A 14,039-nucleotide genomic window follows, 5' to 3' on the forward strand; every position below is an offset into this window, starting at 1 on the left:
CTCTCCCCTTTTTTTCTTTTTCTTTTTTTTTTTTTTCTTAAAGATATCATTATCTACAGGAACCCATAAAAATTTTTCCATATTTACATCTAGATAGCTAATCATTGACAAATATAATATCGTGAAATAAAATATTGAAAGTGAATATCCAACCTTTTAAATAGACATTTGGCTCACAGCATAAACAACAGAGAAAACAAATAAACAGAACAACAACAACAACAAAAAAAGATCTGCTCTTCTTACAGGCCCGATCTTTTCCTTTCTCTTAAAAAAAAAAAAAAGAAAAAAGAAAAAAAGTAAGTATATTGGTGGGATCAAACATGCTGCTTCTAAGCAGAATGCCAGCAACAAACTGCTCCCATCCAGCACCTCACACTGAAAAACCAAGTTCTCCGAAGCTCATGTGAGTGGTTGCTGAGACATACCAGTGTCCGGCCAATGCAGAACTGGCACCGGTCCCCCACCCTGCTCCTAATGCATCGTTTGCCTTTTATTTTGAGGAAGGGCAATGGCCCCCACGCTCCCCTTCTTTTGCTCTCAAGAGATGGTAGTTTAGCTCCGTTCTGAAATGATATATTTGGCCACTGATGCACGGAGGCATAAGGTTAGGGTGGGAAGATGACAGCGCGCCTCTAGTTTCCGAGAACGCACAACACACGTTTGCTCTCTCTTCTCTCCTGCCCAAAAACACACACACTGCCCCATGCAGCCCTTCACGCACTCAGAAGTACACAGAGGGCCAGGTCCTCTCGAGGGGAACAGGCCCAGCACGCCACACTGTCCCTCGTAACCCCCTTTGGACAACAGATGTCCTGGAGCATCCCTTTCGCCTCGTGGCCCCCGCTGAAAGGCTGCTGCTGGCAGCTGGAGTGTAAACCGGGAGTCGGAGGACTATGGGGAACAGAAAGCTCCTCAAAATAGTCTCCGCTTCCCCTGTGGGCACGTATACTCTAAAATTCAGGCCTTCTGTTTGTCGTCGTGTATTGGGACACGTGCTACAGCTGGTCTAATAAGAACTCAAACTATGCTCTATTACATTACACCCACTCACACGCGCAAACACCCCCTCACACGCACCCATATATGTTGGCAGGATACATCAGCATTCATATAAAGCTTTGGAACTTTTATCCCTCAGCATTAAGAGCAAAAGCTACTTAACTGGTACCTTACTGTTAACTGCAAATGTGCTTTAGAAGCAGCATTTCCTTAGATAACTTTCTTCTGTAAATATCACAGTGACCATAATATATCATTAAATGTATTTTGCTGAAGTGCACAGGCAATAACCCTGGCTATATATATATATTTATATAATTTCACCCACCCCCAAATCTTTTTAAAAGAAAGTCTGTAAAAGCCGGTGTCGCAGTGTGAAAGCTTCCTTGAGCATAGGAGTTTAAACAATGTACCTCACCATAAAAAGGAAAGAGAAACAAATTAAACAGCTGTAGGCGCATTATCCCATACTTCTACAGTGTTGTGTCTAAATGCTGTGCTGGCTTGAGAAAGAGTCTGTGCACGAGTCAATCTGTCTTAAAATACTGCTGTAAATATTGTCATTGGTTCGGTTCTACAGTTGTGTTCTCCTCTTCATCTCTCTTGGGCTTCCCTTTCTCCTCCTCCTCTTCCCTGATGGCCTGGATTTGTTCTGAAGATTGGTGCAGCGTGGATTGCTCCACGCCTTGCTTCTCTGTCCCGGCTAACCTCTCCTCATCCTCAATGACTTTCTTCCACATTTTATGGTTCTGAAGCAGATGCTGAGTGATCTGACAGTAGATTTTCCTCCTCTTGAACTTCTTCTTTCCTGTAAAATACCACGTGACATTAATGTACTGTTTTCTGTGAGGAAAGAAGGAAAAGGGGCTGAAGGCGTCCGAAGCAGACAGGGTGTACTACGACGTATAGGAAGAGATTTTTAAAACCATAAACTTAAACAGTCTTGAAATTCAGAAAGTCATGCCTCTCCAGACCTCTGGGAAAGCAAACTGTTTCCCTGCACAGTTTGAGCCCCAGCTTCATCCTGTCATAGGCTGCACGCTACCCCTGACTACGCGGCTCACACAGACACCTAGTGCTTGAACGATTACGCAAGAAAACATGTTGCTGAGCTGGTTCTGCTCACTTTTTTTTATATCAAGTACTTAAAGACTCTGATCAACCTACTCCATAACACACACATTAAATTCGGCACTCCTCCCCTACCCCCCGTTCCCCAACGTATCCCTGCTGATTGCCCTAGAAAAAGAAAATCCTGATTTTGTTTTCTCCACACTTTACCTCTGATCTGAGCTGTGCTGTGGAAGGAAAATGAATGAGCAAGCATTAGTAATCAAAGGAGGGAACCCATTCAAACAACCCATTGGGACTGTTTAGTATGAGGAAGAGGAGGCTGAGGGGAGACCTCATCACTCTCTACAACTACTTGAAAGGACACTGTAGAGAGGTTGGTGCTGGTCTCTTCGCACAGGTAACTAATGACAGAACGAGAGGGAATGGCTTCAAGCTCCAACAGGGTAGGTTTAGACTGAACATTAGGAAAGAATTTTTCACAGAAAGAGCGGTCGGGCATTGGAACAGGGTGCCCAGGGAGATGGTTGAGTCACCCATCACATCTCTGGATGTGTTTAAGAGACGTTTAGATGTGGTGTTGGGGGATATGATATAGGGGAGAACTTTGTAGTGTAGGGTAGATAGTTGGACTTGATGATCCCAAGGGTCTCTTCCAACCTGGACGATTCTATGATTCTATGATTTCTACGTTCCCTTTTCAAAGATTTACCACTCTGCCATCACAGCGGAGATGACCTTAAAGCCTTTGCACAACATTGCTTCGGCAACGGAATCTGAGAACTGAAGTAGTCATATAGCTAAGTATTATCAGGGAGCTCACTTGTCTTTGGTTTTGAAGCATCAGTCCCCTGCCGTTGACCTATAAAATGTTTTTGCCGCTGGTAGTTCTCACGGCTCCTGACAGCTGCACTACAAGTGTTTTGCTGTCTGAAGTGTGGGTTTTTTTCTATGTCAATATAGTCTGTCCAACGCAGATTGTTAACTCCTTAACAGGACAAAGCTTGAAAGTTTTCCCTGGTCATTAACACTGGCAATGGCAGACACAGAACTGAAATAACAAACCCCTCCAAAGACAACTGCTGGTATCTCTTTTAAAGAAGGTGACGTAGAGGAATGTTTTGTACCAAATAAATTTGCGTGTATTAGTATTTGCAGGTTGCCTGAAGTATGTCTGTGTCAGGATCCAAAACGTTTAGCCCTTGAAGCTTTTGAACTGGAAACAAAGAGCTTTTCACGGAGCACAAACCAAATCCAACTCAATCCTTCATTAGAAAGCCCTTGGTTCCCTGTAGGAAACCTTCAGGTTTAGCACTAATAAGAAGCCCCTATGCTGCCAATGCCGCTGCAGGACATTCTCTCCTGGGTTTCCCGGGTGACCCCACATCTTGTTGTTCTCTGCAGAGATCAGCGAGCACTTGCTGTGGTGTTAAAATTTGTCTGAATCTCTAAAGGCTGAACCTGTTTAATTTTTATACTTGCATCAGAATTTTGGGAGAATTACATGCTCCTGTATAATAACAAAACCAATGATTGATTTTAAGCTATCTTATGTTTTTGTAACTCTTAAATTTATCTCAACTGCTTTAGTGAATTATCAGGACCTATGTGAAGTATTTTCCGCTACAATTATATTTCCACCTGCCTAAAAGGCATTTCCATCAAGAAAAAGATCTTCACCAACATCTACACAACTCTTAGTTTCTATACATCTGACACCTCAACCTTTTATTTTGTTTCATCGCAAAAGTTTAGAACAATCAAAGTTGCGTTGATCACAGGTATAAGTTTCTAACAACCTATAAGACCCCTTTATCAACACAAAAGATGCCGCAGATCCCTGATTCAGATCCACACAGTCACAGAAAATGTAGGGAACTGGAAGAAAACAGTTTGTAACATGTTGGTATGTCTGAGAAGATGAGCACCCCACATTTGGTAAGAAGGGAATAGGAAGAATTTGTTTGGATATCTCAAAACTTCTGATACATTTGTTTTCAAGGTTTTGAAAAAGATAAAGAGCCTAAAAGCACCAGGTTGCATAGTAAGGAACTGTCATGGAGTAGAATGTAAAAGAGAAAACAGAAGATAACTAAAACATGGTCTCTTTTCAATAATACGGTTTAATAATGCTCTGTGCTTTCAACCTGAAAGCAGCATCGTTGGACTTGACTAGCAGAAGACAAGGGAATATAGAAATTTCTATATTCTATAGAATGAATATAGAAAAGAGGAGACTAAGAATTTCAAAGTAAGGTTAGGCACTGCAATGGATAAACGATAACATCCTTCATCTTTCTTTTTAATATAGCAGTATCAGTTTCAGTGCTTTGGGGTCTATGTTGGTTACCTATCACATAAGCTTTCCCTGTGACAGGCAATTCCATAAATGCCAATCTGCCACAGAAACATGTGGCTCTGCCTGCTATTACAGAGCTGATAGATAACAAGGTGCTAAAATAAACCTGTGTGCTATATTATTTAATGTTTTCTGTTCTCAAAAACATTATTTGTGCATGTGAACCTACCAAACTTATGTGCAAGTGCGTGCATATGAACAGCAGCAATGATTTCTTAAATACAAGCTGTATACCCCTGGATCTAACTAGAGATAAAAGGTCAATTCTGCATGTCAAGGAGACGTAGATTTTAGTTTCACACCGTAACATGAGTTACTGCAATCGTCACACCTTTCCATTTCTCAGCTTTCCCAACAGAAAAATTGAGGCTGCTAGTGAAAAAGTTACGTATCAGTATTTCACTAGCTCACTTAAGTCTGGTGCTTTCTAGAAATATTAGACAGAGGGGAGAGAGAGAAAGATGACCCGAAGAAGGAAATAAGAGAACAGCAGTAGGAAATTCAGAGGGAAGAGGAACACAAAAGAGAAGAAAAGGCTATGCATGCGGTATTAAACTGGTAAAACACACAGGTCTACAGTTGCAGCCTTTTCTCTTAAATATCACTTCCAACAAGTGCCTGAGGTCTCCTTGCAAGGTACAAAGTTTTCTTTTCAGTATGACAAATGTTGGCACTGTTGCCCTTCTGGAGGAGGGCAGGAGACTTGACTAGCCAGAAGGCCCAACAGATGCAGCTCCCAGCACATAAAGCAGTGATGCTCAGTGCTGATTCTTGACTCTCTCCCCACTCCTTCCTACACTACCTTTAAAAGATTTGCATTAAAATACTTCCATTGCTAAGAGCTTTTACAGCACCAGCACCTCACAGCCTCATTGTATTATTCTTGCACATCATGCTAACTCATGCAAATGTTGAGTGCTTTCCTTGAAAAATCTCCTCCCAACTGTCCTTTCTTCAAGTGAAATTGTTACAGTCTACTAACACTTAGGCACAGATGGGTGATCCACCCCCAGAAACCTCAACTGAAGGCAGAAATGAGTAGTAGATATGAACAACAATGAGTATCAGTGCTGAAACCATGGAGCGTCTCCATCACTAATGTGACGGGCTACATGCCAGCTTCACCAAGGACAGCACCGAATCACTCTTACTCCGGAGAGGCCCATGTTCAACCTGACCAGCTCACAAGCTCAACACTTCTAAAATACGGCTGCTTAGGTTTTGGTCACAATATGGAACTCGCTCTGTTGAAAAATGTGTGAGCAACTTACTAGATTCAGCGTTTTCACAAGTTTCCATTTCTGCTGATTCTTCCTCTTCGTGCTCATCAGTGTCTCCTGATTCATCACTATCTTCTATCCATTTTCCTGGCATCAGCCCTGCTGAGTCATAGGAGTTACATAGTGGTCCCACAATGTGAGTGATGAAAGATTCCTGGAGGTGTGCCAGTTGGGGAGCAGAGCGATCCATGAAAGGACTGATTGGCAAGCCCAGGCTAGCCTCTTCATCACCCTGGAGATGAAAAACAGCGGTGATTTCTCTGAAGTAAATGAAACAAAGCCATGTCACAAAAAGGAATAATGCACATCAAACCAATTAAAAATGATGAAAGAAAAATAATTCAACTCTAATGCCACTTCCATAGCTCGCCAGCATGACAGTACTACAGTGCCATCCCATCAAATGGTTAATCGAAGTTATAGCTCTTTTCTTGTAAGAGGACTCACTACCGACAGTCTGAATGTGACAAAGATGTCAGTTGATGACTGTGCAAAATGATGCCCACTGCCCCATCCTGTACTTTACACTGTGTGTGTGAAAGTTTGAAAATTATTATTTTCTTTCTTTCTTCACATCATTTTCAAAAAATCCCTTCTGGTTTTGTGATGGGTAGCTCACAACAACCTTGTAGTCACCCATCTGTTTGCAGGGAACGAGACTGAACTTCTACAAGCAAGGGCTATCTCATTGAACTAATTTTCTTCTGAATTTTGTCCTTACTATATATAAGATGGAGAGGCCCTCTTGCTTTTGAGTCATAAGTATTTGTTCCTGGGACTATTAGAATGATCCCTATGAGAGCAGGGGTTACTCAGAAGTGGTAATCTTTCCCATAAAGTTTTTTTCTGAGCTTTTCTTGGGGAGAGAAGGTAGAGGGGGAGGTATAGAAAGACTCTTCTCCCTCCTCTCATGATGTAAAAGAAGGTAGAACTTTATTGTACAACCAAGTCTGATATACTCCAACATCCCTATCGCAGCAAAGCTATTGGTGATATCAATGAGTTTTCAGCTGAGTAGTCATGTCAAGACTGGATGCAACCTCCGCAAGAGAAAAATCTAATCCCCCTAATCAAGCCTGATATGCAAGTTGATGTTTTAATACAATACAAAGACCTATATTTGAGAATATAGATTAGAATTGAGAGATGTTTTCCATTTCCATTATATTACAGATTGCCCAAATTTATCTCCTTGTGACCTAATTTTTCCAAAAGTCACGGACAATGTATCCGGTTAACATCCTGTTGATATCTGGGAAGGCCACAGAATCAGAGTTAAATTTTGAAATATGTACAACAAATGTCTCATTTCCTTGTGTTTTGTTTTACTCTCTTATAATGACCTACTCTGAAATATTATGTTTAATCATTAAACACAAAATATTAGTGTTAACAAAACACTGAAACATGCCACCCATTATTTAAATAGTAAGCAAATTAGGAAGGGGTGGCAGATTGCTCTTCTTTACAGTAACACATCTGAGATTTCCTAGTTGTGAGCTGTCAGTAGTGGGAAGAAAGCTGACAACTGAAATGTTTACAAGTTCTTTTTTCAGTTCCATTAAAACATGATTTACTATGTGAAACATTTTGCAGTGCGTTTTTTTATCCTTTCTAATATGTCTAACCTGTTTTCAAATAAGTATGCCAAGCACGTGGAGGGAAGAAAAGGAAACATACTGCAACGATATGACACAGGATTTTGAATGTTTTTAAGCAACACATTTTTAATAAGGAGTTTTTATTTATATGGGAGTTAAATTCTTCAAAGGAATTGGTGTTTATTAAAGGAAATTCAAGAAAGTTATTTCATTATTTTCACAGCATAGGTTGAATGTACATATGTATGCTCTTTGACAGCAATGCTAGGGAAATTAAAACTTCCCATCAAATTCTCCTTTTTAGAAATGAGAAAATTAAGACTTCTCCCTTCTCAGAAAAAAACTGATGATCAAAAGCATGGTGAAGATGGTTTGATACACCTCTCATAGCATACTACATTTAAGAAAATGAGATTTTAAGCTAGGTTAAAAAAAATGAGGATCTAGCTTATTCTCTTTAATGCCAAAAGTATGTCCTAGGAAGAAAATGTTCTCTGTTTTCAACCCCATCAAGTGCCCTGTCAGCATAGCAACTCATGTCATGCAAAAAAACCCAAAAAACAGGAAACCCACGGGGATGTATTGTTTCCTCAATACAGTGAACACACATCTTCTATTAAAACAAAACCAAAACCAAAAAACCCTAATAACTTACTGACTACCTGACCTCTTGAAATTTGCATGTCAAGAGTTCAAATACATTTGCCCATGATTCCCATGCCAAAAGTAATGCCGTTAACAAAGACAACATATGTGTTACTCTGAATCAAAAATTTGCAGAGAGGATAAATCCCAAATGTTTGTTTTTCTTCTTTTTTAATTACAGGATTATAAGAGAGATAATCTCCAACAGTCCTTTGGAGCATGAAAACATTAGTAGCACACCATTCTGACCGATGGCAAATAACCCAGATTCCTATCATGGAACAGAAAACGCAGTATCCTCTCACACGTGTTCTTCCAAAGCTAGATTGAGAGCTCACTACCCAAAACTCTGATGATACTAACGTACTGGGGCACTTACTGCCCTCTGACATAGTTATGTTGGGTCAAAGGAGAGTCACATCATATGTCTGACTAACAGGGTTTGCCTGCATGCAGTAGTCATTCACATAAACTATAATCATCTCCAGAATTAAGTGCAGTAGAATTTGTTGGGAGAGTTGTAATGAAAACAGACGAATATGAAGAAAAGCATTTCCTGAAAGAAATTTTGGGAGAGAAAGGTTGACCATTGTTGTTATGGGACTCTCTTTCTTTCTTTAAGAAAAAATGAAAAGAAAAATGGAATCAACTATATATGTAATATATGTAAGGGTTATTGTTCTTTCTTTTTCTAGGAGATATGAAATAAATGAAGGAGCTTCAGGTCACTCTCTGAATTTTGTCCCTTTCCACATTTCTTTACATATTCCAGAAGGCAACAGCAGAAAATCCCATTTTTTTTCCAAACTGTAAATACGGTAAATTTAAGGGAAGATGAAAAGGCGTTAAAAAAGATTAGTCTGTGACTTTAACCTACTGCACAGTCTCCCTGAGAAGTCTGTGGGGTGTTTGGTTCAGTGATTTAGCCTGCTTACTTCCTCTCGAAAAGACAGGATGCGGAGCACATTCAAAACACGTTCCCACTCAGGAAACAGAGGAATAGTGTGGGAACAGCCCTGTTCCTTGCACTCAGCAGGGCTAAATAGGTTATAATGAGAAAAGGTTCAATTAAGGGCTCCCTTACACCTGGCAGGAGAGGAGCAGTGCCTGGCTGTATTCCCAGGTCTTTGTAAATCAGTCTGTGGCTGCCCTCCTTCCTTGTGCTACCATCCTTGCATAATTAGTGCAGTTGTACTGACAAACGTTTTGAAAGTGTTGCCTTAAAAAATAAAGTATGAGTCAGGATCAACATGTAGGGATCAGATATGGTTAGTCTGTGATAAAGTGAAAGTCAATGTTCCAATTATGCTCTATAAATACAAAAGTTCTGCGTGTGTGACCAGAGACGTGGCCCACAGTGAAGCTAAGGTAATTCCTCTACTCTGTTTAGATCATCTCAACAAGGATGTGGTGTCAAGTTCTGGAGATCACAGGTCAATAAAAGTGTGAGCCACGTGGAGTGACTGCAGAGGGGAGCAATGAGAACCAGCTGATGTCTTGAAAAGATATAGAAGGAAGGATAAAAAGATAGTTTATGCTAAACAAGACTGAAAGGAAGACATGATGACTGCCAACAGAAAAAAACAGAGGAAAGGAACAATTGTTCGTCATGTCCACTGTAAGGATGGTACCAGACTATAACAGTTAAGCCTGTAGAAACCCCATCATCAGAGGTCTTTAAGAACACATCAGAAGCTTCAGTGACAAACGGACTTTCACTGACCCAGCAGAAGCATGAACTAGTGTAACTCTACCCATCCCTTTCACTGCTATTCTCTATGATTTTCACTCATCACCAGCACCAGCGTGCTGCAGGACTGTTTAACACCAAATATACAACCAGCAGATACCACTTTGGACATGCATTTATTTACCTGTTCATAAAACTCATTGACAATGCCTTCTGTCCACTGCAGATGCAAATCTTTGCATTTTGCAGGCCCATTTATGTCAGCCAGTTTGATGCACATTTGGCAAACCAGCAAGCGGTCGTTCTCATTAGTCCAGTCAATTCCAACGTCATCATTCACCTAGTAGACAGAAAAAGGAAAACCATGACAGTAATCCTGGGTAAAAGGATGCATCCACAGAGGAAGTTCTGTCCTGGGATATCTTACAGAGTATTTAGCTATTTGACAAAATCACAAGTGTAAGCAGGTAAGTTAACCCAAGGTTGGCATTTACAATCAGCTGTAGAGCAATATGCAAGAAGAAAAATAAGTGAAATCCAATGAACATTAAGATAAATTATGAAAAATTAATATTTAGCAAATGATGTGACTGAAAACATTTGCTAGGAAAACAAACAAATGCAATCTTTGCATGACATTTTCGAAGAAGTGGCTACCTAATTAGTATACAAAGATAAATTACCATCAAATGCCATACTGATTGAATTGCAGTGGGAAGACATATGTAATAAGCTTGTTTTACTATTTGATATAAGTATGTCTGAAAGTATTCTCATATCTTTTTCCTTTTCCCTATTTTTCCCATACCTCCCACAATAAAAAGTGATACATACTATCAACTTCTCTAAAATAAAAGCGTCACCTTAAAGAATCACAGGAGGGTTGAGGCTGAAACGCACCTTTAGAGATGACCTAGTCCAACCCCACTGCTCAAGGCAGGGCTAGCTAAAGCAGGCTGCTCAGGATCGTGTCCAGTTCAGTCTTGAATATCTCCAAGGAGGGAAACTCCACAACTTCTCTGGGCAGTAAACATGTACCTTCTTATTTTTAAATTGGGATCCTGTCTTTCAGGTTGTGCTTATTGTCTCTTGTCCTACCAGCGGATACCACTGAGTAGAGTTTGGCTCCATCTGCTCTACTCCTCCCATCAGGTATTTATACACATGGCTTCATCCCATCAGGTCCCACGGACTTGTGTATGTCCAGTTTGTTTAAGTGCTCCCTAACCTGATGCCATTCACTGAGGATAAGTCTTCACCACTTCAGACTTTGTCTCACACCTAAGGGGCCTGGGATTCCTGAAGCCAGGTCTTAGCCACAAAGACTGAGGCTGAAAAAGCATGGAGGACTTTGGTCTTTTACACTTCCAAATGGTCAGCGATACCAACCTCTCAGCCTTTTCTCCTAGAATATGTCCTAGCGTGGGAAGGGCTGTCTTCTACTGTCCATTTAGTTTTCAAATCCCTCCTTGAAACACAGCTTCAATTGCCAAGCTCGCAATAGTTGAAAAATGGATAGAAAGTTGTTGTGCTATGACTAGACGAAACTTCCACGTCCTCTGTCAGCAGGTCCCCTGCCCCACAGAGCAGTGGGCCCACATGGCGTGAGTTTTGCTTTTGGTGTACATGAGCTAACATAACTAATGTCAGAGGTAAAGTAAGTGCTCCAATGCATTAATTTGTGTCAGATAGTGAGCTTCCTTCATTATTTCTTGTTAGGACTTTCCAGGCTGCAAGTTTTCTAGTGAGAGGATGCTTACAAGTGTTTACACTGACTTCTGTACAGAAGGGTCTGTCTGACTGTGGCCTCAATATACTAAACTACAGTTCCACAACCCAATTAATAATGTGATCATTTAGAGCTAATTTTATCAGTTACAGCACCTCCACCCATATACAAACATGCCAGGTATACTCTTTGAGACCACTCTGATACAAAAGAGTTTTTGCCAACGAAACATAAATAATCTCTTTTTAAGGCAGTGATTGCTCTGGGAAATCCAGGATCAGCCCCAGGCACTGGTTAATATGTTCACATTCTCCTCCACTTTTTATTCCATGCATGACCATTTGACTATTCAAGAAATAAGGAGAGAGAAGGAGGTTAACAGATGTCCTTACAAATCTATAGCGAGCTGGCAGGACGTGACACGTCAGGCTGTTCTCCTATTTATCTGCAGTGTCTCAGGTATCACCTTGCTTGGTTACAGCAGTAGTTACACCTACTGTTGTCCAGCCTGATAGATTTAAGACAAATTTAGTTTTCAATACCCACAACTTACGTCTAGTACTTTGGTCAAGCTTGTCCTCTTCTGCAGTTAAAACAGTTAATCTCTGTGACAAAGCCACAGTAATCACTGGTTTAGCCCGTCTGTTTTCATTCCTTACTAGTGTTCACAGAAGTGAAAGGCTTTTGTCCAAACTGTCAAATTCAAAGGATGTATTCAGAGAGTCTAAATTCCCCATGCTTTATTGTCATCATAGCCCCGAAGGATGAGGATCTGCCAATGCTGTTCAATACTTTAAGAGGAAATTAGACAGGTGAAAATGATCCCAGAGTTTAAAATTAAGACCTAAAGAAATCTCTCTGATATTACCAGAGGTTTTGGAACATGCCTAGCAAGGGTGTAGAAAGAGTTCAGACTTTTACAGATCTACAGATCAGTTCTCTGTCTACCCTGGACCGCAATTTAAGGCCTTTCTTTACAGCTTTTTAAAGCCTAACAAGGAGAGAGATGTTACAGGGAAGTGGAAATCAAAACCTACATCTGGAAGCTTCAAAATTTACAGGTCCATGCTAAGCAATACCTTCATCTAAGTGTAAGAAAACACTTCATCTATGTTGTCAAAACAGCTAGGAGGTCTTGGTCCTGGACAAGAGACACACTGTGCTTGGTGTGTTTCTCACAAGGAACAAGAAGGCAGTAACAGCTCCAAAGGTAGGTATCATCTAGGTTACATTCCAACAGCTTTGATGTATGGTGGAGTTTATTAAAGTAACTTGATAGGTGGTGATTGCCAATAAATTAGGTTGAAACTGGACAATAACTTTTAAGAATGATTTCCCAGGGTTGCAATTTTGTGCTCATTGAATAGAACGTGCAAGAAAGATCTTTAGTTACCTCTTTCTGGAGTGTAGCCATTTGAAATAAAGTAGGAGAGAGGGATCATTCTTTCCTTGTATTTGAAATTAAAATTTCAATTTTTTTATGATTTCCATGCTTTGCTAATATAACAGTACAATTAAACCAATAAAAATTCACATTAAGTAGTTAGCCATTATGGAAAGTTGGTAGCATCTTTGATTTTTTTCCCTGAGTGCTTTGTTAATAGGTCTAAAGTGCCAGTAAACAAGAAAACAATGTTGAAAAGTAGAATATAAATTGAATTTGCATTCAAATAGTTCATAATATCCTTAGCCTTAAACCAGTTCCTGAAAGAACTAAACATATATAAGAAAAGAAGCTGTGCTACTAAATTTAAATAAGTGAAAAATAACAGAAGCGACAGATTACTATTCAACAGAATGTTTTAGAGCAACCAAAATGACATTCAGAAGAAAGAGCGGCATAGCAGCCTTTCTAGTCTTTACACTGTGATGCTACCGATCCCCACAATCTTTCCCAACCATCCACCAGAAACCTGAACCAATCTTCTTACCTTGGCATTGAATTTGGCAACAAAATCAAAGTGTTTCTTCAGGTCAGTAGCCAAAATTGCCTCAATGACGAGGAAGCGGAAATGCTTGAACTCCACGTGGTCGAGGTTGACCAGGAAGTTGTACTCTGGCCTCGACATGAAAAGGTTCCAGGCAGCAGCGGCGTGGTGGTTCTCCAGGACGGAGCGGTCGTTGTACAGCACTGCCTGTGAAAGCAATGTGGGCAGCTGAAAGCTGAGAAACTCCTTAGCAAAAGAAACACCGCACCGCAGGAATGAGGTTGACGTGGGGATGATGCATGAGGGAGGTTCAGGTTTGGTGAATTTGTTTATTTTTATTTTTTTTTAAAGAGTTTCCTGAGGTTTGAAGATGTGATTTTGGCAGGACTAATAACAGACACCTGAATTGTGATGGTGAAGTTTTATTGGAAGATAAATCTGGAAAATCTGGGTCTTTCATGCTCAAGGGCCTTTGGTTGCTGACTAAACTGCATTTGACAATAGATTATTCTGTTTCAGGCCATAAATTAATGACTAAAATAGTATAGGTGTGTGCTTCCCTGTTTCTCAGAACTAACTTGACTTAACAGGGATTGTCGTCTTTGGTGTTTGTACCTGGCAATTCTGTCCATATTGAACTATTCCAAACACAGAAACAAGTGAAATTCCAGTTTGCAACCTGACAACACACACTCAGCTCGACATTTCTCAATCCAAAATTGGTTAAATCTTTA

At 40.3% G+C, this 14,039-nt stretch overlaps 1 protein-coding gene across 1 annotated transcript in view; it reads right to left on the reverse strand.

Annotated features, from left to right (window-relative positions):
• Positions 1-39: 39 nt before the first annotated feature.
• PDE3A (phosphodiesterase 3A) overlaps positions 40-14,039 on the reverse strand; it is a 277,318-nt gene continuing 263,318 nt past the window's right edge. The window contains exons 13-16 of the mRNA XM_074166942.1: positions 13,309-13,512; positions 9,833-9,988; positions 5,704-5,944; positions 40-1,810 (exon numbers count right to left, since the gene is read on the reverse strand). Coding sequence (XP_074023043.1) covers positions 1,563-1,810; positions 5,704-5,944; positions 9,833-9,988; positions 13,309-13,512 — 849 coding nt within the window. The 3' untranslated portion in view covers positions 40-1,562. The remainder of the gene's footprint in view (positions 1,811-5,703; positions 5,945-9,832; positions 9,989-13,308; positions 13,513-14,039) is intronic.

This window comes from Numenius arquata, chromosome 2, assembly GCF_964106895.1.
Source record: "Numenius arquata chromosome 2, bNumArq3.hap1.1, whole genome shotgun sequence".
Taxonomy (NCBI): Eukaryota; Metazoa; Chordata; class Aves; order Charadriiformes; family Scolopacidae; genus Numenius; species Numenius arquata.